Source organism: Monodelphis domestica, chromosome 6 (genome assembly GCF_027887165.1).
Source record: "Monodelphis domestica isolate mMonDom1 chromosome 6, mMonDom1.pri, whole genome shotgun sequence".
Classification (NCBI taxonomy): Eukaryota; Metazoa; Chordata; class Mammalia; order Didelphimorphia; family Didelphidae; genus Monodelphis; species Monodelphis domestica.
The window spans coordinates 310,271,073-310,291,665 of NC_077232.1; the positions used below are offsets into that span (position 1 = coordinate 310,271,073).

Below are 20,593 nucleotides of genomic sequence, written 5' to 3' on the forward strand. Positions count from 1 at the left end.
TTGTTTTTCTCTCTCTGAGCCCTTTTCGATGAGAGTAAATTTTAAGCCTTGCCTTCATCACCCTTGTCCTCCCCTCTCTATAATGATTTTTCATGCCTCTCTATGTATTTGTAGATATTCTAATCGTGATCAGAGAGGATTCTCATGATGACAAGGAGCTGCTCTGGTTGACTCCTCCATCTTGACTCTGTCCCTGGAATTCCCTCAGGCTAATTTTTTTTCAAAAAAATTGAAAAGAGAAATATAGGATAATGAACAATGAAATTAATAGAATGAAGAGAACATCTTGGACCGCTACAGATTTAATACTTAAAGAATAAATTGTGAATATTACTACCAGAGAGAAACTATTCAATGGAAACATGAAAGACATAATTTGTACAAATATCTCTGTCTTCTGGATAATACCTTCTGTGGTGTAGGGAGAGAGAATAAGGGCTGGGACACATATGGATAAATTCTATTAATTAAAACAAGTGCAACTAATGAGAACCAAGTGGCATAAACTCATAGAGGGGGTCTAGGCACTCTCTATACCTTTCTTGGATATTAATTCCCTATTAGTCATTTGTGTTCTGCCATCCTCAGTCCAAAGAACATTCTCATTATCATAGAAAACAGAAGCAAAATAGTAAGAATAGAGCACCTCCACCTTCTCCCATCCCATTATTTGTAATCTATTAATGTAGAGAAATGACCCTCTCTCTTCTTTCATCTCTCTCTAAGCCGGATGGCAAAACGAATCCGACAGAGCTTCACCTCGTTCTAGTCCTCAGCGTTCCTCACCAGCTTCCCGTATTCTGACTAGCCTTGTTTGTACTGTATCTGTTTGTATCTGTGCCTCATCGCTCCCCCACTAAAATGTAAACATTGTAGAGGAGGTGCCACTTTTTGCAGAAGTACTTTCCATGAAGACACGAATAGTAAGCTAAAAGCAATCGTCGTACTTCAATGATGTATTGAATCTTTTGCTAAATGAAACCGCATTGATCATTCCTTCTATAGCCTGCCCACAAATCCCAGGGGAGGGATTCCAGCAAGATGTATTCATTTGTAAGGTTATTCTGGGGGGGGGGGGGGGGGGAGGATGCCCTCAAAATAATCGTGCTAGGTATTCTCCTTCAATGTTGGGTGAATCAGGACTTTGTTACACTCTCACCCCCCCCCCCCCCATGAATGTCACCAAGCCACACGGTAAAGCTCTGATTGTAGTTCACGTTTGGAAACCATTTGCAGAAAACTCTTGGCTTTCCTCAACCTCCCAAAGCTGAACTGGCGTCAGGCGGGATTCTGAGTCTGGGCACGGCGGCTTCCTGGGCATGAAAGGCTCGCCTCTGGTCCAAGGGACGGCCTAACGCTTACGTATCTACTGTTTTCCAACAACTACTTCAATTCTGTTGAAGAGTGATATTTAATGTCATGGAAATGGCATTCTGACTACTGCAGTGACAACTTAATTGCTCAACTACGGGCGCCCCTCTCTTGGCGAAGGCGACTCTCATACAAGGACACGTTTTTAGCACCAGAATTCTGGCTGCCTGGACTGAGTTCTCTAGACGGCCTTCTGTGGGAGTTGGCACCTGTTCCCATGTCCTCTTTCTCTGAAAGACCAACCTTCCCAGGCAAGAGCCCGGGCCACTGGGGGCCGGTGCCTACCCGAGGCACCTGGGAAACTCCCCCAGAAGCCCCCCATTCAACTGCAGATTCGGACGGGCGCGTCACCAACATTCCCAAGAGGAGACACGGCTTAAAAAGTGGACGTTTCCTTTCGCGGGTTGCAGATTTTGTTAAATCCCACAAAAGGGCTAGAGCAAGGCCCGAAGACTCCACACAGAAAGCGGCCCATCGAGTCAGCACACTGGGCTGGGGGCAAGTGGCCCACGCGCCGGGCCTTCTGCGCGTGTACAACGTGTGAGGAAGGCGTCTGTTCTGTGTATGCGTGCGCGAGTGCGATCTGTACCCACAAGCGCATCAGGAGCCCTGCGGAGTTGGCCGCTCCGCGCTGGAAGTCTTGGAGGGCGCCACGGACCACGCGGCCAGCGGCGGCCCAAGCCCAGGTCTTTCGGGTTCCCGGGCTGGCCCTCTCTGCGCGTGTGCTGCGCGCGTGTCTGCGTGAATCACGCGAGGCTCTTTGTGGAGCCAGAGCCCCAGAGCCGGGCACCGGTAGCCGCTTCTACGGGATGGGGGGTGTCCACGGGTCGGGATGCTTCTTGGGTCGTGCCCGAAGGACAACAATTAGTGCGGGGGAGAGAAAGCCGCCGCTTTTGCCCGGATGTGGGCCTGAGAAACATTGCGGTGCGGGCGGGGCGGCAATGGCTGACTTGGAAAGCCCTTTGTTCCCCCAGGTCAGACGGGAGGCGGGAGAGTCTGGCGGGCGTCCTAAGCCTTCAACAGGATTGGCGCGGCTTCCAAGCCCCAGATAAGATAACGGGTGGCGGTGATGCACCGGGCAGCCCGCATTCCTCTCCAGGTCCACGTGAAGAGTCTCTCTGTGTGTCCCAATGGGAGGAAAGGAGGGGGGAGAACGGGGAGTCGGAGTTTCTTTATTAGATTCCGCCGTGCCCAGCCCGATTCCATCCTCGCACCTCCCAGCCAGCGACCAGAGAGGCTGACTGAAGAGCGGCGCAGCGGTGTCCGTCCGCGGAAGAGCCCCTGCCCGGTACAGACATGCTTTCTTGCAATGCTTCGCTCCCCCCTTTCCGGGAAGCCTTGTGGGGCTTACTTAGGCTGTAGGAGATCTGCTCTCCGGGCCACCTCAGCCTGAAGTTTGTGCTCTGTCACAGACCACAACTACGGCTGAGGAGGCACTTGCTGTGCTTATTCAGCCTTTCCAGGCGGGGCTCCAGTTAGGGTTCTCTAGGCAAAGATGCTGATGGGATTTGCCATTTCCTTCTCCAGGTAATTTTACAGAGGAGGAAACGGAGGCCAAGTTAAGTGACTGGTCCAGGGTCACCCAGCTACTGTCTGAGGCCGATTTGAATTCAGGAAAATGTCTGTCTGAGTCCAAGCTTAGTGCTCTCTATCCCATGTGGCCCAAAGGGGAGAGCAGCTGGAGACTTTAGTCCTCCCAGCAAAGTTTCTCCCCACTGCCACTTATTATCCTGTATAATCCTCTGTACCACATTGGTGTAGGCCTCGTGACTTTTCCGGGCCCCAGGTTCCTCATCTGTAAAATGAGAGGGGCCCATGGATAGCCTCAGAGGCTTTAAGTCTGATTTCTGGAACAATCGGGCCCAATCTGCTAGGACTGACTAAATTGTGCCTGCTAGTAGTGTTGCTGTTCCTTCTTGCTGGGGGACTGCGAAGCACTGGGGAGTTCTTTTGCCTTTACATGAATGTTTTCATTCAGGGTCATTATACCTCCAGATCATTCTTAGGATACTTTTTGAGACCATAAGGCTGAAACAGAAAGGAACATAATACAAGGTTACTCATTTATTTTCTTTTCATAACAATGGGGCTCTCTTGCATCTTTAGTAGCAGGCCCAAGATGCGGGTTCAAGTCCTGACCACGGCTATTTTAGCCTTTGCTGACTGTTTCTTGGTAAGTTTCAGAGCTTTTAAATAGCACTTTTCTTAAGTTGTTAACAAAGGGGGAATGAAGGTGGCTCTCAGGAACTTGTACTGTTTCAATTCAGAAAAACAGCAACAAAAAGAATTAGATTACCAACTCAGACTTCTCTCCCAAAGGCAAATTTTGCTAAAGAAAATGCTCATTAAGAAAAAAAAAAGACAAACTGTACCGAGCTTTCATTTTTACATCACCAACATTTCTCCCAGTGTGTCTCCTCCTAGTCCCTCCCAGAGAATCAGGAGAAAATCGAATAATAGGAAGAAAGTAAGAAAGGGGAAACTTCCGTAAATTTGAGCAATGCATCAAGAAGGTCTGAAAATATACGGTGGTCCCTGCACAGCGGCAAGAGTGGAGGGGCCCCATCTTCTCAGATTTCTTCTTTGGGGCCAAGCTTACACTTGTAATTTTGCAGTGCTCACCCCTGGCTGTCTCGGGCTGGGTTTCTCCCCATTTAGAATGTAGTCGTCACCGGACAGTAGTCATTGCTGATGTACGTGTTTGGGGCTCCACTTCCTTCCCAAGTCTTTCTGCGTCTCTGTGTTGGCCCCCGTACGCACTCCCAGAACATCCGGGCACCGCAATTGGCTGGGCCATTCCCGGGCAACTCTTGCTAGCACACACAATTCTGCTATGAACGTTTGGATGTGTGGGGGGACAGTTTAACCGTGATCTCGCGGGGCAGAGATCAGGGAGCAGAATCTCCAGGCCAACGTGTGTGCACAACTCCACACTAGAGGGTATCCCTGTGAGCCTGGGCTGCTCTCTTCTGGCCTTTAGCTTCCTTTAAGTGGATCTCTGGCATGAGACTAAATATCACCGAGCTTTATGGCAAAGGAGCACAAAAAGGAGAGGGGAGGGCACCTTCACTGTTTATTTGGTTTGCAAGTGAGAGGTTCCAAGAGAATTGTGCAATTCACCAAAAAAAGCCTTTGTGAATGTGTGTGCGTGCGTGTGTGCGTGTGCATTGTGTGTGCGCATGCACATGTGTTGTGTATGTGTGTGCATGTATGCACGTGTGTGCATGTGTTGCGTGTGCATTCTGCGTGTGCATGTGTGTATGTGTGCGTTGTGCATGTGCATGCATGTGTGTGCATTGTGCGTGCGTGTGCGTGCGTGTGCACGTGTGTGCATTGTGCGTGTGCGCGTGTGTGCGTGTGTTGCGTGCGTGTGTTGTGTATGTGCGTGCACGTGTGCATTCTGCGTGTGCATGTGTGTGCATGTGTGCGTCGTGCGTGTGCATGCGTGTGTGCATGTGTGCATTGTGCGTGTGCACGTGTGTGCGTGTGCGGACACCAGCCGGATCCAGATTTGAGATCCACACCTTTGCTATGAATTCAGTGTTGCCGGGTCCGCTTTCCCCCGGCTTTCTCACTGACATTTCGCGTGGAGGCTTTCGGGGCGCACTCTGCCACGCTACAAGAGCGAGCCTGGCCTCTGTGGCTGCCGCCAGGTTGCTCGGGGGCTTCTCGGGGGCCCATCACGAAAGCACTCCCCTTCCCTCCCTACAGTGCAGCGTAAGTGAGGACACGGCCCGCGAGCCAGGGGAGTTTCTGCCTTCCGACTCGCCTGCGTCGCCTTCACCAGCCAAGCTGACTTCACGTAGCCAGGCCAGCCATGGGAGCTCTTCGGTCGCTGGGGCGGCAGCCCGCGACTGGCGCCCCTTCAAGGGGGCGAGGAGACGGGCTCGGTTTTCTGCGGGGCCAACCCACAGCTTCCCTCTCTGGGTTGCCTCTAGGGGCTCTTTGTCTCCAGGAGGGCCATCTGGCCCCGGCGAGGGAAGCTCTCACGACTCTCCCCGGACTGAGGGCCCACAAAACGCTTCCTCACTTGTGTCGGGGATGGCCCAGCCCCGGGAGGACGGCCGGGTGGGAAGCTCCCTGCCCGTGTCCAGGGTAAGCCCCAGGCTTTTTCGGTTACTCAGAACTCGCTCCTCCTTACCGGTCTCCGGCAGAAGACAGCCCTCTGCCCGAGCTTCCTATGCGAGCGACTCGGGGCCACGCTCCAGGGCGGCATTCGGCTCTCCGGCGGACTCTCGGGCAATGGGTCTCCCCTTTCCAACCTCCAGAACAACTGGCCGCTCCCTGCCTGCGCCGGAAGGACCCAGCCGGTCTTGGTTCGTGCCGGGTGCTGAAAACTCTTCCTCATCCTTCCGGATTCTCTCAGGGCGGCCGAGGCCCGCCGCAGCTGAAAGGAACCAGGAGCAAGCCGCTGCCCCAAGCGGTGCTGCCGAAGCTACCATAAGGCCACTAGCTCTTCCCTCGGCATCCGGTCACGAGCCTCCTGACAAAGACGCCCGGGGCCCGAGCCCTCCGTCCAGGGGCCAAGATCTCCTAGCCAGGGGCGGCACAGACGCCTCCCGGAGGCCCGGACACCCGCCTCCACGGGGCCATCCCCCATCCATCCCAGACCCTGCAGAGTCGGTTACGGAGCCTGGTCCCGGCACGCCTGGCTCCTTTCCAGGGAATGCCGACAACGAAGCTCCTGGACCGAAGCGCCACGAAGAGGGCGCAGGCGACTTCGCCGTACTCGGGGGAACCGAGGTCGCTGGTGCAGGAGGGAGCAGGGCAGCGGCCGATGCTGCTCCCTGGGAGGAGAAAGCCGGTGCCGCGGCCCAGCGGGTTGCCGCTGATTTCCCAGACCCCGAGGACCCGGAGAATGACTCGTCCGAAGACTCTGCTCTGGCAGATGGCAGCGACTTCCCGGACACTGGCCCTTCCGAGGAAGAAAGAGACGGAGCCAGCATGGTTTTAGCCAGCCCTGCTTCCGGCGAGGGAGAAGCTGAGATAGTAATGGACGGCGCAGACCTCCTGGAGGAAGACGGCACAGCTTTCATGCAGGCCCTGGAACTCCTGGAGGAAGGCGATGTTATTGTGCTTGATGGCCCCGAGTGGGAGGAAGCCTATCTCGTAGCTGCAGATGAGCCTGCGGTCCCAAGGGCAGATGGTACAGCCGAGGAGGACACCGGGATCTTTGCCGAAGGAATGCTCCCCGGGACTGAAGCCCCGATTGGTGTCAGTGACGTTGCCATGCCTATGCAGGATGCCATTCCTTTCTCTACACTGAGGGAAATCCCTGGAGATGTTGCTGTTCTAACAAGGAGTGCCGACGCGGAAGATGCTGCCACTTACCCCATAGGCGATGATGCTATGACATTTTTTTCTAGAATGCCTGTAAGAAAATTCAGTATCCCTGTCGCGAGCCATACGGAGCATTTAGCTTTTGCCAAAGCAGCTGAAAATGTCCTGTCCACGGGAGATAGGGTTACTTCTGAAAGAAATGGTCTCGGACCTCCAAAGGATTCTGGGCCCCCCATTCAGCAAACTATTCCCACTAAGTCTAAGTCTGAAATAATTTTTCCTGAAAAGAAAGCTATTGCAACAGGAGTTGCCCGTACAGTTCTGAGGGGAAATGTCCAGGCTCCTGAGGAAAATGTCATGGTCCACAAGGTCCAACGTTGGGGAGATGACACAGCTTTTGAGAATGATAGCATTCTTCCTGAAATACAAACCATCATCCCTGCAATGAGAACTCCAAGCTTGACAAATGTGCTCACACCAGATGTCCTGGTCTCCAGGGTGGGCACTGCAGACCCTCCATTAAACAATCCCATTGCTACGTCCGCAGAAGAAGCTAACATGAAAGGATCTCATGCTATTAGCACCATGGAAGATGACGCCACGATAGGTAAAGGACAATGGATCCCTTCTGGTAGAGTTACCCCCAGAAGTTCTACCATTACCCCTACAGGAGACACTGAACCCACAGACGATGCTCTCCTGAAGATGCGGAAGACTTTTGCAGAGAGAGACCCTGCCCCTGACGATGGTGTGACCAAAGCAGGCCCAGTAATGAAGGCTGACAAAATTACTCTGGCAGAAGAAAACATCCCAAATGATACCAAGCTAATAACCCTTGTTTTGGACGACAATGACCGTATAGCTGCAAAAGCTAACTCTTTTATGGCTCAAGTCAACAGTGCTGAGCCCCTAGTCGACAGGACAAAACATGCACCAAACCCAACTCAGTCTGATCCTGATGTAGCTACCTCCACAGCTCAGATTTCACCCTCCATGTCTGACGTGTCTGTTACGCCTTCAGGAAAAGCATATTCGACAGTCAGTGATGACAGCGTTCCCTTTGTGAAAGAAACACCTGGATCCGAAATTAAGAGCCCTGTAGTCCTGTTCAGAGACAATCCCACCTCCACCGAGATGACATCAAGATCCACGGGCAGTGGCAGAACCCGCCATCAGACGGAAGCCTCAACAGAAGACGCAGCTCCTGAGAACAATTTGAAGCCAAATGAAGAGTACTACCACGGTTCTGGAAAGGCCATTGGACCAAAAGTCATCCCAAACACTTTCAGCTTTGGATCCAATACGGAGGCCCTTAATTCCGATCATTCTGACCCCGGGGGCTTTTATGTTTTCCCAAAACAGTATGGCACCACCTTTTCCCCTTTAGGAGGCATAGCTACAACCACTGAGGGCTCGCATTCATCTTTAACTCAGGATTTAGATACTAAGGTGGATCCCACACCTTTGCTGTATGAAATGGCTGCTAGTGATCTCAATGTACCTTTAACATCCAGCATGATGGACTTGAAGCCAATGGCTATTAGAAACGTGGCTGGTGTCACCACTGATGGAACTGAGGAAATAATCTTCAAGGACCAAAAAATGGCAACTTTAAATTCCATGTCAGGACTTAGACGAGAGGATTCTACTCTTCTCGAAAACACAAGTTTTGATCCAGCCTCAAAACAGGAAACTATCCACCTTGATGACAATATTAATGCTGCTGTCATCAGCACCCCCTTCTGGCCCCAAAAGTCTTTGTCTATGATTACGGATGTTGCAATGAACTCAGTCATAAAGCCTGATATTTTACGGGCAGAGAATGCTCCTCCCAAAGAGACTGAGGGTCTAACTCTTGCAATGAATTACATCAGTGATACTGTGGGGGATAAAGACATTGCTCAGCCCATGTTATTAACAGCTAATTCTCTGATCCTTAAGCCTGAAGCTTTTTCTGCTAAATCTCAGATGTTGCATGAAAAAGAAGACCCCCTCCCTCATGGCACTGGCCAACTCTCAGAGCCTCCAGCTAAAAACTCAGCAATGATCAAAGGTGCTGCTATCCAAGAATGGCAAGGCACTGAAAATGATCCCAATGTGCTTCCATTAGAAACTGTTCCTTTTCCAGTTGCTCCCACCATGTCAATAATTGAGCCCATCAATGATGAACCTGACACAACTTTCATTGTGAATAAAGACCGCTCCACTCAGGTGGATGTGTCTGAATTTACGAATGATGAAAAAAACCCTATCTTTGAGCCAAACAAAAGAATAGCTGCTCCACTTGCTTCTAGAAAAAACCATGCCACGGTTACCGATAACACTAGAAAGGAATCTGAAAATTCTAAAAATGGTGAAACCTTTAAACATGAGGTGGTTCCCTATATAAACAGAGCTACTAAAAATGAGAGAGCTAATCTTCCCCAGGGAAAAGAGTACATCACTAATGATGACACAATTTTACGTAGTTCTCTTTCAAGTGATGTCTCTGACGATTTGGTTGCTCGGGATTACCCCATTTTTCCTAAAGCAGATGGCAGCAGCCCCATCCCAGACATCTTTGCAAACCCACCTAACCTAAATGCAGTTGAGGATCATGTAGGTTATTCTGTACATGATGCCACATCTTTACCTGAAACAATTGCTCCTGTTTTAAAAGAAATTATTACTCTTGGACAAGATAATGTAGATGTTGCTGATACTACTTCCTTTCAACCTGAAATTTCTTATCTAGGGGGAAAAAGAAGTGTCTTCAAGGATACTGGTCCTAATTTTGTCTCTTCCTTCTCCCCAGTATATGTACTACCCTTAATACCCAATAGCATTGACTCTGCTATAAATCCCACCAGCCTTGAAGATGAAGCAATTTCGGTTACAAGGGGTACTCCATCCTTTTCTAATAATAAACTTTACCTTACAACCCAAGCAGCTCATTTTAAATCTCAAGAAGATGAAGACACTAGCACTGTGGGGGAAATAACCAATTCACAGAAGGGCACTCACCCAGTGACTTCTGCCACTGACCCTGTCCCTGTTGGTTTCATTGATGATGCCACCGAGTTTATACCAAGCTCGATTAAAACATCTGCTGTGCCATTTATAAAAGTAGACATTCCCATGGAGGCTGAGATGCCCATTCTTTCAACTGAGAACATCAAGCCCAAAGATGGCCCTGCCAGCTTAAGTTTCAACACTTCTCCTTCCATGGGAGACAAGGACATACTGATGACCACTAATGCACCAAGGATCCTTAAGTATCATTCTGTGCCTGGGAAAGCTCAAGGTCCTTTTCTTATAAAATCAGCATGGCCAGAGACAATCAGTATCGTGCCGGTTAATAGTCCTCTTATTACTCCCGAATGGCACACTGCTGAAGCACAAACCCTTCTACCAGCTGACTCTGCCTTGGGTAAGTTTCAAGTCAGCCATGGTGCCCCCAGTCCAGCTAATATTATGATGCCAGGAGATAGCACAGTGGAGAATGGCACCTCTAATCTTTTATCTGATGACACAACCACACTCTTGGACGGAAATCTCCCTACATCTGCTACTACCACCTCTAAAACTGATATCAGAAACATAGGTGATGTCAATGAGTATAAGATGGAACCTTCTGTAGAGAAAGATAAGACAACTGTATCAAAAGACTTTCTTCCTATAAAAGAGCACACAATAGCAGAGGCAGATGATGTTACTCTATCGCCAATATCTGTGACAAAGGATGTAGACTGGATGACGTCACTCCGTGACAACAGTATCCTTAAGGACCATGGCTCTGTTTCTGAAGGTTCCTGGATGGCCCCCAAAGGAGATGACACCCTGTCCCTTGCAGACATGACTGCACTCACATATAGTCCAAGTGGATTTGAAGCTCATGCTACCAATTCTCCATCTAGGATTATTACTATTCCAAGTGATGCAGGCATTAGTGAAAACCACCAAACCATTTTTGTTGGAGAACATGATTCTGGCACTGAAGCTGACAAAACAAATCTCCCAGAAGATCCTGCCAACTGGAAGAAAGTGAATCCTAGAACCACGGAGCATTCTGTCTTTTCTGGAACTCCAAGTTTTACTCCATCTCTAGAAATGGTAGCTAAAGCTGCCAATGATGTGCACTTCCTTCCAGAAATTCCTAATCGAAGAGTGAAAAGTTACTCTTCTGTTCCAGATGCTCTGCTCAATATGACAGATACAAAGCCATACGTTATTAATAGCACTGACTCCGACAGGAAAGACAAGTTGCTCCGAGCTAAGAACGAAGACACAGCAGCTATTTCCAATTCTGCCGAACTGCAAGCAGCTGCTGCAACTACAGCAGTTGAGCCCAGAACTCAAGTAGATGAAGCCAGAAGTGCTGGGCCTGAACTGACACCCTCTCAGTTTGGGACAGATCCTATGACTCCCTTTGCCAACTCTGTCATCGATGGCCTTCCCTATGAGAGAGAAAAAGTCCCAACTGAGCCCATGGCAACAGGTGCCATCACACAAGACACCAAAGCCACATCCTCTGTGGTTGATGGCACCATCTTCCCTGATAAAGACAGTAATGCTGAAGGTGATTTTATCATTCATGGAGGAGACACTGCTCTGTCCACAGGAGATACCCCTCTCCTGGTATCTGAAACTCTCTCTCCATTGCCAGATGTCCCAGCCATCTTTACAGAAGACTCCCTGCCTGAAGTTTCAATGTTAGTAGCATCTGAGGCATCGGAACTTGCGGTGGAAAACGCTGAGACCATAAATGAAACTGCTGACCCCAGAGGGCAGATCTTTGAATATCAGAAGAACCACTGGGCCCGCTCACCAGAGTCTATATTTTTTATAGCTGATTCCCCAACTTTTGGGTTCTCTCCCACCAATTCTGAACATTCTCCGCCTGCGACAGTGTCTGCTATCTCTATGCCTGTGAAAGAGGTTCCAGCTAGCATCTATGGCCCAAGAGACAACTCTGAACGGGTAGTCCATGAAACCATGCCTACAGAAGAGTCTTCTCACCCAGGTGTAGCCAGGATAGCAGAGGAAGAGACTGCGATTCCAACTGAAGGAAACCCTCCATATGGTAATGCCTTTGTGTCAGGCAATCACGTCACTAGAACTCAGACGAGTGCCACAAATTCTCTTCTTATTCCTGCTGATATAAAAATGGCAGTGGAGAGAGAGAGTGCTGCCACCGCCCTCAAGAGAGAAGGGGCTGACATTGACTCGAACGACCCTAAGAACCCAACTGACAAGGCGAATTCTAAAACCGGGACCACCAGAACCCTGATGAAAGCAATCCCTGGTGACAGAGAAATGGCTTATGTGAGGGCAAAACGCGGAGACGCTGAAGAGGGACCCTTCCTACCTGTCAGCAGGGACTCGGAAGACATAAAGAATCATGACCCCGACACTGGCTATGTCCTTCCCTGGGGAGGCACAGACCCTTTTACCATGGATAGTCCCAGGGTCATCAGCACCACGCCCAGGCATGAAACACCTGCCTCTTCCAAGGGTGCCACAAGATCTATGGCTCATACGTTAGGAGCCTCCAACACAGCCATTGCTACTAGTATCAAAAGCCAAGCAGAAGAGCATGGAACAGCAGTTACGGAAATAGCCAACCCCCAAAACAACATGCTTTCAGTGACTTCCACCAGAATTCCAGCAGCTGAGAGCATTTCCTCTGTGGAAGATGGTACAGAAATTCTCACAGACTGGACAAGAGTAGGCACTGTCCCCGATGCAGCCAGGGCCTTTTCTCTTAACACTGAATATACTGAAGCCGGAGACAACCAGGCCATTTCTGAAGGGAACCCTTCTCTGCCCACAAGATATGGTAGTCAACCATCAAATATTCATCTACCCCCCCTGATATCAGATAAACTTCACACAGTTCACCATGCAAAAGAGGCCTCAGTAGGTGATGTCATTAGAATACCCCCCAAAAGGAGGAAGATAACAGCTGCAAATCCATCTTCTACCAACAACCCCAATAGCCCAACCGCCTCCACTGAAGCAGTCACCATCACCTTTCCAAATACTGACACTAGAGTTCAGGCCTTTGGGCCCAAATATGAACTGCTTAGAGAGGAAGACACAAGATTTGAACCTAAACTAACTCATCATCCCAGGGTGGAAGGTGATGAAAGCACCCTAGAGGTAGTGGATATTAACCCCTCTCTCTCACGTGATGCCATCCTCCAAAGTGACAATCTTGCACCTCAAGATTATCTGATTGATTCTGAAGAAGACTCAAACTTTGCACCTCAACCAAATGGATTTCTGGCTCAACAGGGATATTCCTGGGCTGAGGGAACAAACTCTCTACCTGAAACAGCTGCTTCTGAGTTTGAAGAAACTGTGATTTTAGAAAAGGATGGTCTGGCTGACTCTGATACTGCCTTCCTTCTTCCTGATATTTCTTACCCAGAGAGGAAAAGAAATGCCCTGGAGGATGATCACAACGCTCCAAAGAGAGCCAAGACCCTCATGGCAACCAGCAGGGACCCTGTATTGGCTTCTACCAGAAAAGAAACTTTTGCCTTAAAAGAGAGAGACTCTTTTGATGTCCAAATTTCCCGTGGAGAAGATTTCAGTGAAGTTTCTGGGACTGAGAGAAACAAGATGCAAGAAGCAGCTCCTGCTCCTGTCACTTTCTTCACCACTCTTGAAGCTGCTGGCTCCAATGAGGGTGCAAACACTGAACCTTCAATTAGAGTGACAGCTACAAGGGACTTTCTGCCTACAAAGAGAAGCACACCAACTGTATCCAAGACCACTGATCTTCATGCTAGATACATTAACCCTGAAAATGACTCCCCTGTTTCCGGGGCAGATTCCACTCTTGCGTCCATAGGTGATACCGCTTTGCTAACAGATGTTCCTTTAATCCTTAACTCTGATTCCATTGTTGGTAGTACCGAAGAAACTCTCCCTTTGAAGAAAACCTTATTGGATGATGCCAATAGAACTTTGTTAGAGGCATCAGGGCCTGCCATTTCTACCCACTCTTCTGCCAGACAATTCCCATACATCTATGGGACCAATCCTTCTAGTTATCAGCTTGCCAAAGAGGAATCTGCCTCTAAGGAGTATAATGAAATTCTCTTTGTAGAGAAAGATAGCTCAGCAGAGGGAGATGTTGTCTCTCTGGCAGAAGAAAATACGTCCAATAAGGATCTGATGACCCTTGTCCAGGACAACAATGCCTCTGCCTATGTCACTGAGGGTTACACCATTGCCCCTGCAAGCCCCATTATAAAAATGCCTATAGTCACAAATGTGCCATCTGAACTGGGGACTTATGCATCCTACAACAAGGCTGACAGTCTGTACTTCTCATCTAAAATAATTCCTGCCAATCCTACACAAACAAACTCCACAGAAAGCAGCCAAACCATTACTCTTGAGTATGAACCACCTGACTCTGAGATTCATACCGCCATATTGAAATCTGTGGCTCCTGGGACAATGGCTTATTCCAGCCCTGGAAGTAAGAAAATGTCTTCAGATTTTCAAAAAACGACCACTGTGGAGCAAGTCAATAAAGTTGTAGATGATGCCACCACCTTTTTGCTAGAGACATCTAACCCAAGTGAGAAAAGAACTGATTTTGCAATGGTTCTAGACCCAAACACTGGGTTCCCTATGGAAGAGAGTAGGGTTTTCACAATGGACAACTTTGGCTCTGCTGGGGAACCTGCCCCCATCAAAAATAAAGATGTTTTTGACATGAAGAATATCGCAACTGATGTGTTTACTCCAGAAAGAAACCCCAAGGTCACGGTAGCTGAAGCTCAATATGTCAAAAATAACTTCAAACCTGATAGAAAGGGAACATCCACTTCCCAGGCTGGCAGTCTTCCCTCAGCTCTGCTCATGTCCCCTGAAGCTGACAGGATGCCCATGGATACAAACATGGAAATGGTAACTGATGTGGTCACCGCAGCAAACACGGCTGCTGCAGAGGACATCACTTCCACTGGTGCCCTTCCTGTTCAAGATGGTGATTCTCCCATTCCTAGAGCAGATGTCACCATGTCCCTAGGCAACAAGCCCTTACTGACTCACGAAAATCCCAGCTTGACTCTTGATGCCAAGGCCAACAGTGCCACAGCTTCTCTACAGGGAAGAAATGAGGCCGTGCTGGATGACTTAGTTATACCCTCAGAGGCAACAGAGACAGCAGTTGAACAAAAGGAAACTTCTATAGAGGACGACACAAACGGTGAACATGAAATAACCCGCTTTACTAACAAGGCCAGTCCTATAGTGTCGGAAGACAATGTAATTCAGGCAGAAGAAAACCTTTCAAACGATACCGGCCTCAGAGGAAGGGATAAATCTAATTCTGAGGAGAATTATATTCTTGAAGCAAATGTATCTGACCTTAACAGAGTTGTGAATTCTTGCCTGAAGGACAAAAATGGACTTGAACCCATAGCTTGCAGTAATCCCATTACCTTCAAGGAGAAAAATGCCGAGGATGAATTTTATGCTAAGAATCTTCTAGTTGACAAAGTCCAAGTTCCTATGGAGACCATCACTATGAATGATGTCATCACTAATGGAACTAAAACAACTCAGGAAGTCCCAACTGTTGAAAAGGGTAGCAGGGCTGGAGTTAAGATGACTTCCTTTGAGTCTAACATGCCTCACTCAGAGACAACAGCAGACACCCTCAAGGGTGATAAATACATTGCTTCCGATTGGGATTCCACCTTCGCCACAACCGATCCAAGCAGCCTCAGGACTGAGAGCACTAGGCTGTCGGAGAATATCGCCTCCCCTGAAAACCAGGAAACATCCATCCCAAGAGACACCGGATTGTCTACTTATAATACTGTTGGGCCCAGAGCAGACTCTATAATCACTGCAACTAATGCCACATCAGAAGAAAAGGAGGAAAATGGGGCGGCAGAAAAGGCCAATTTGGAAAATGATGTTACTCTGACATCCTCCTTCATTAACCCTAAAGGGGCGGACATTTCCTATAAAATTGAAGTCATCGATCCAGTCACAAACGCAGATATATTGGACGCCATCATATCTGAAAAAGAAACCACTACATCTATGTTTTCAGCCTCTACCCTTTACACGGGACACATTACATCTGAAGATGCCTCCACCGCTCCTGTGTCCCTAGGTGATCCCACTTTACTAACAGATGCCATTGCTGGTAGGACCCACGAAAATCTCCCTTTGGAGGAAATCTCACTGGATGATGCCAATAGAACTGTGTTAGAGGCATCAGGGCCTGCTGTTTCTAAAAAGCTTCTAGCTGTTCTTGAAGTTCCTACCCCAGAATGGAATGTCAAACATGCTCAAAATGAACTTCAGGCCTTCCAGCTGGAATCTATACTTCCTCCCGCTGACTCTATTCTCTTGTCCAGGAACCCTGCCTATACTGCCCCTGATGTGCTTGCTGCAGTAAAAGCAGCCCCAGCCACTGAGTCAGCCTCCTCTGGTGAAAAGTACCCAGCTCTTAAGAGAGCTATCTCTGCAGCTGCTACCATTAATTTGAGGGAAGACAATGACTTCATGATTAGAGCCACTAGCTATGACACTGATAATCCTTTAGGGGAGATTGCATCTGATGAGCAAGAAGTAGTATTTCAAAGAGATGAAGAGGATGCCACGACAGAAGGGGACAGTGTTCTTCAGGAAGAAGAAAATCCTCTATATACCATCGATTTTCCACCCTATATAACAAGTAGCAATATCCTAGAGGGCAACAAATTAGCCTCTCAGGACTACTCTATTTTTCCCAAGACAGAAGACACCGATTCTACCTCTGAGGGAAGTAAAATCACTGCTGACCTATCCAAATTGATTTCTCAGCCAGCCAGTCCACAGAAGAGCCTACCCATTACAACCTCCTTTTCTGTTCCTGGAGCAGACATAATTTCCTTTGGAAATCAAGCCTCTAAAACTCAGTTTTACTCAGATTTACCAGGTGACATGCCTTCTATGGAGCAGACTGGCCCAATGATGGCCAAAGTGCCGACGCTTACTTCTTTAAGCAACAGATCTGGAGATGGCTTTCCCATCCCTGGAAAGGGGACTGCTAAGGATACCACACTGTCTATGAACACAATCACCATTCTTGGAGATGAAATCACTACTGTAAAAGCTCAAGATTCCCTCCTGGCAAAAGACAGCTCTTTGGCTGATCTGCAAATGACAAAATCCCATTTTTTAAATGCAGTGACCAATCATTCTGCTCCCATGGATCATTTTGGCCTCCTGGAAGAGTCAATGACTAAAACGACAAGTCACCTTCATGATCACCCATTGGATGCTTCCAGAGAGTCTACTGTCCCCAGTGCTGATTCCACAGATGCTGAACGTGACCCATCTATCACTCAAGAGGACAGCAACACTGAGATGTCGTTCGAAATCATTGCTCCTTCACCTGGAAGCCCTTCCCTTGCCAAAAAGCTCCCTGTGACGAGTGTTGCTGCGCTGGGAGCTGAAGATTTTTCACCTCCGAAAGTCTATTCCCCAACTCCCACAACAGACATTGCTAGAAACACGACAGACACAACCATTTCCTCCACAGCCAATAACACGACCCCTAAAATACGAATAGCTATTACTTCCGAAGCAGGCCATGTTACAACAACGGAAGACTCAAGTTCAGAGAGTGATTTCATTACCACTGCTGTCAACCTCATGACCACTTTCGGCTACTTCATCAGCTCTATGGCAGACAAACTCACTCTTCTGAAGGAAATACCTACATCGGACTTTGTCAACGGGCTATATGGTATTGAAACGTCTACCCATGCGGCAGAAGGGATCACCACCACGACTAGCCCCGCTAAGCTCTCTGCTGATGGCATTCCTCTCACTGAACAGGAAGACATCCCCGACGTATCGGAGGGCATTCGCACCAGTTCCCACAATGCTTTTGAGATGAATGATGAGGATGAAGATGAGGATGCCATAGACTCAACAAAGGAAGTCTCTGATTTTATTGTGGATGGCCTTGAAGGAGAGAAAATTATTGAGTTTGACGGAAGCATCCTTTCAGAGGAAGATGACCCCAATGTCATGGCTAACGTAAATGGCTTTATACAAAATGATGACATCTTGGAAGAGATAGACACACTCAGTGTGGCTGACTTGACTAACTCTGAGGAGGAAGACATCACCATAGGAGTTACTAACCCCGCAGAAGATAGTGTTGATGATAATAATGAGCTTTGGATCGAGGGAAATCCTGAAGATGAATTGAATGCCATTGCCCTTGTTCTTGGTGCTTCTAAATCCAGAGATCACTCTGTTTCTGTTGGATCAGAAGCCAAGAATACTTGGGAAGATAAGAACACTATGAAAGCCTTCTTCACTCTACTAGTCGGTGGGCCAGCTGAATCTGTGACCAATGGCACAGATTCCTTCCCTGGAAATCCCAATGCAGGAAGCCCCACAGACCCTAGAGAAGATGCCACAACTGAAATCAATGTCACCAACCTAGAGGAAGATGACTCTGAAGGCAGTATAGAATAACATCACCAGCTAAAGAAATAAGGTAATACGGTACAGTGAGTTAGTATGACGCCTCTGAAGTTTGCCCAGCAAACACAAAGGGACCCACTGGTGTAGGGGGTGGCAAGGGGCTAACTATAATCAGGGGAGGCCTGGGTACAAATCCTGCCTCTGCACGAGTTGTGTGAGCACAGGCAGTCACTTAATACATTTGGGTATACGTTCACGTATCAGATGAAGGCAAATAAACGGTGTGATGTGAGAATAAAATGAGATGAACTAGGTAAAATGTGTTTGCAAATCTCAAGGTGCAGTGAGGAGCACGGCTTAGTGGAGAGAGTAGCCCTGGGTTCAAGATCCAACTCTGACACGCACTTGCTTTACGGATAGTTTCCTTCCTCTAAAGCTGTTGGAAGGGCAGGGCCCAGACTGCTTTGATAGTTTCCTTAGCAAAAGGAAATCTCAGACCTAGTCTTCTCCCCGTCTCCCCATAATGTTACTCCGCACGTATCTGCTTTAGTAGAGAAATTTGACCAAGAAGATTTTTCTGGGCAAAAACTTTAGACGTAGAAAGATGATAGAACAGTGATGGCAAATCATTTAGAGATGGAGTGCCTGCCACACCAGCCAGGGGGCAGGGGGAGGTGAGGAACGTCCTCAGGCTCTGGAGAGGGGGAGGGGAACAGCCCCGCCCCCGCCCTCTGGGGTATCCCCAGAGAGGTGCGCTAGAGCAGAGCAATCCCTACAATACAGCCCACTGTCATAAAACGTGAATATTTAGAGTTAATAGCTATATTGCACTTGACTGTGTGCAGAGCCCCCCAAATACTACCACGTTCTATCCTCACAACAACCTGAGGAAAAGTAGGTGCTCTTAGCCCCATTTTAAAGCTGAGGAAACTGAGGCAGACAGGCGAAGCAAGTTGCCTGGTGTCTGAGGTTGAATTTGAAGCCGGTTCTGTCTGGCGCTTGGGTTTCCACCCATTATTGTTTCATTTTGAAAACTGGGCAAAAGGACAGCTTAGGAGCGGGAAAGCTGAACAACAAGCTTCTGGAAGGGGGAAGAGAGCACAGGAGAGGGGGAGGGAACAGATGCATGACGAGGTAAGGATGCAGCAAGTCAGAGGAGCCAGTGGAGGGGGAGAAAGGCCTGAGTGACGTCACGGGGGGAAGGCCTCCTTATGGTCACGTGAGCAGCAGTCCTCCAGGCCCAGCAGCCCAAGCTGATTCTGGTGGTCAGTGGGAGGGGAGCCTAGAGGGCCACAGGTGCTCCCCGTTGGGTCGGCGTCCGGGGCAGCTCCTCTGCGCCCGCCTCCCTGAAGGCGGCAGGAGGGGAGTCTCGGTGACAAGGGCGCTTCCTTCGGAAGTGATGCCACACTCACGGAGCCACCAAAAAGCAGCCCAGTGCGGTGTGCCCCTCTAGCCTCCTCATATCTCCAGATCTCATCGCTCCTTGTCCATCTCCCAGTGGTTGGGAGGGGGCTCAGCGGCTGGTCCCTCCCAGAGAGCCCAGAAAGCTGCAGCTGATGGAGGGCAGGAGGCATCTCAGCCACTTCCCATTTCCCATAGGAGGAAACTGAGGCTTCAGCAACTGTCCCATCATGTGACCCTGGGCACGGCCGCTAAGCTCTGCCTTCCTCAGTTTCCCCCTTTTTGTGAGGTGATAGTAGCATTTACCTTCCAGAGTTGTCAGGAGGCTTAAATGGGATATTATTTGTAATGGACTGCAAAGATTTCCCCCTTTAATAGGCTATCTAAATACTAGGTTTTCCAGAAGTTTCTGGTTGAAAAAGTGACTTTTCTTTTTTTGTTGTGCTTTAAGAAAACAAATTCTAAAGTTTCTCCTTTCTCCCCCCACAAGGTCTTAACAACTCCATTGTGCCTGCTCCCCGTTAGCTACCTCCAGAAGATTTTCTCTCTTCCTCACTGGCAATTGAAAGACGATGTAATCTCAAGGATGTGGATTCTTTTTCCTCTTCTGTCCACATGATTTGAAGTGGGTCAATCTTCTCAGTGATTACTTCAATAAATATTTTTGAACCCAACGTGTTCCTTTTGTATGAATGTAAGTGAATATAAAACTTCCAGGGAGATGTAATGAAAATGGGAGGATATGGCCTTGTCAACATGGAATCCAGGAATCCCAAACTTGTGGCCTGGTGGGATCTGATGAACCCCAAGTTTCAGGACTAGCCCATAGGTTGGAGACCCCAAAGCTTATCCTTGTTCCCTTTTCCCATGAGAATCCACCCTGAAGGAAATACCAGTCTAGCAGTTTCAGACTGAGTGGGGGACCCTCAGGGAACAAGCTTTGGGGTTTCCAACTTATGGGCTAGTCCTGAAACTTGGGGTTCTTCAGATCCCACCAGGCCACAAGTTTGGGATTCCTAGATTCCATGTTGACAGTCTGTTCAAGTGGTCTAGGAGCAGAGCTTCAGTTATATAGGACCTGAGGAACTCTCAGATACTC

At 48.7% G+C, this 20,593-nt stretch overlaps 1 protein-coding gene and 1 long non-coding RNA gene across 2 annotated transcripts; one reads left to right on the plus strand and one right to left on the minus strand.

Annotated features, from left to right (window-relative positions):
* Positions 1-284: 284 nt before the first annotated feature.
* LOC130455147 (uncharacterized) lies at positions 285-5,591 on the minus strand. The gene is made up of 2 exons (XR_008913076.1): positions 5,513-5,591; positions 285-3,399 (listed from the first exon to the last, which is right to left on the minus strand). It is a non-coding gene; the product is annotated as an uncharacterized LOC130455147 (long non-coding RNA).
* LOC103104356 (uncharacterized) lies at positions 5,398-20,168 on the plus strand. The gene is made up of 2 exons (XM_007495513.3): positions 5,398-18,166; positions 19,985-20,168. The coding sequence occupies exon 1, from the start codon at positions 5,413-5,415 to the stop codon at positions 18,142-18,144; it is 12,732 nt and encodes a 4,243-aa protein (XP_007495575.3). The 5' UTR covers positions 5,398-5,412; the 3' UTR covers positions 18,145-18,166; positions 19,985-20,168.
* The last annotated feature ends 425 nt before the right edge of the window (positions 20,169-20,593 follow it).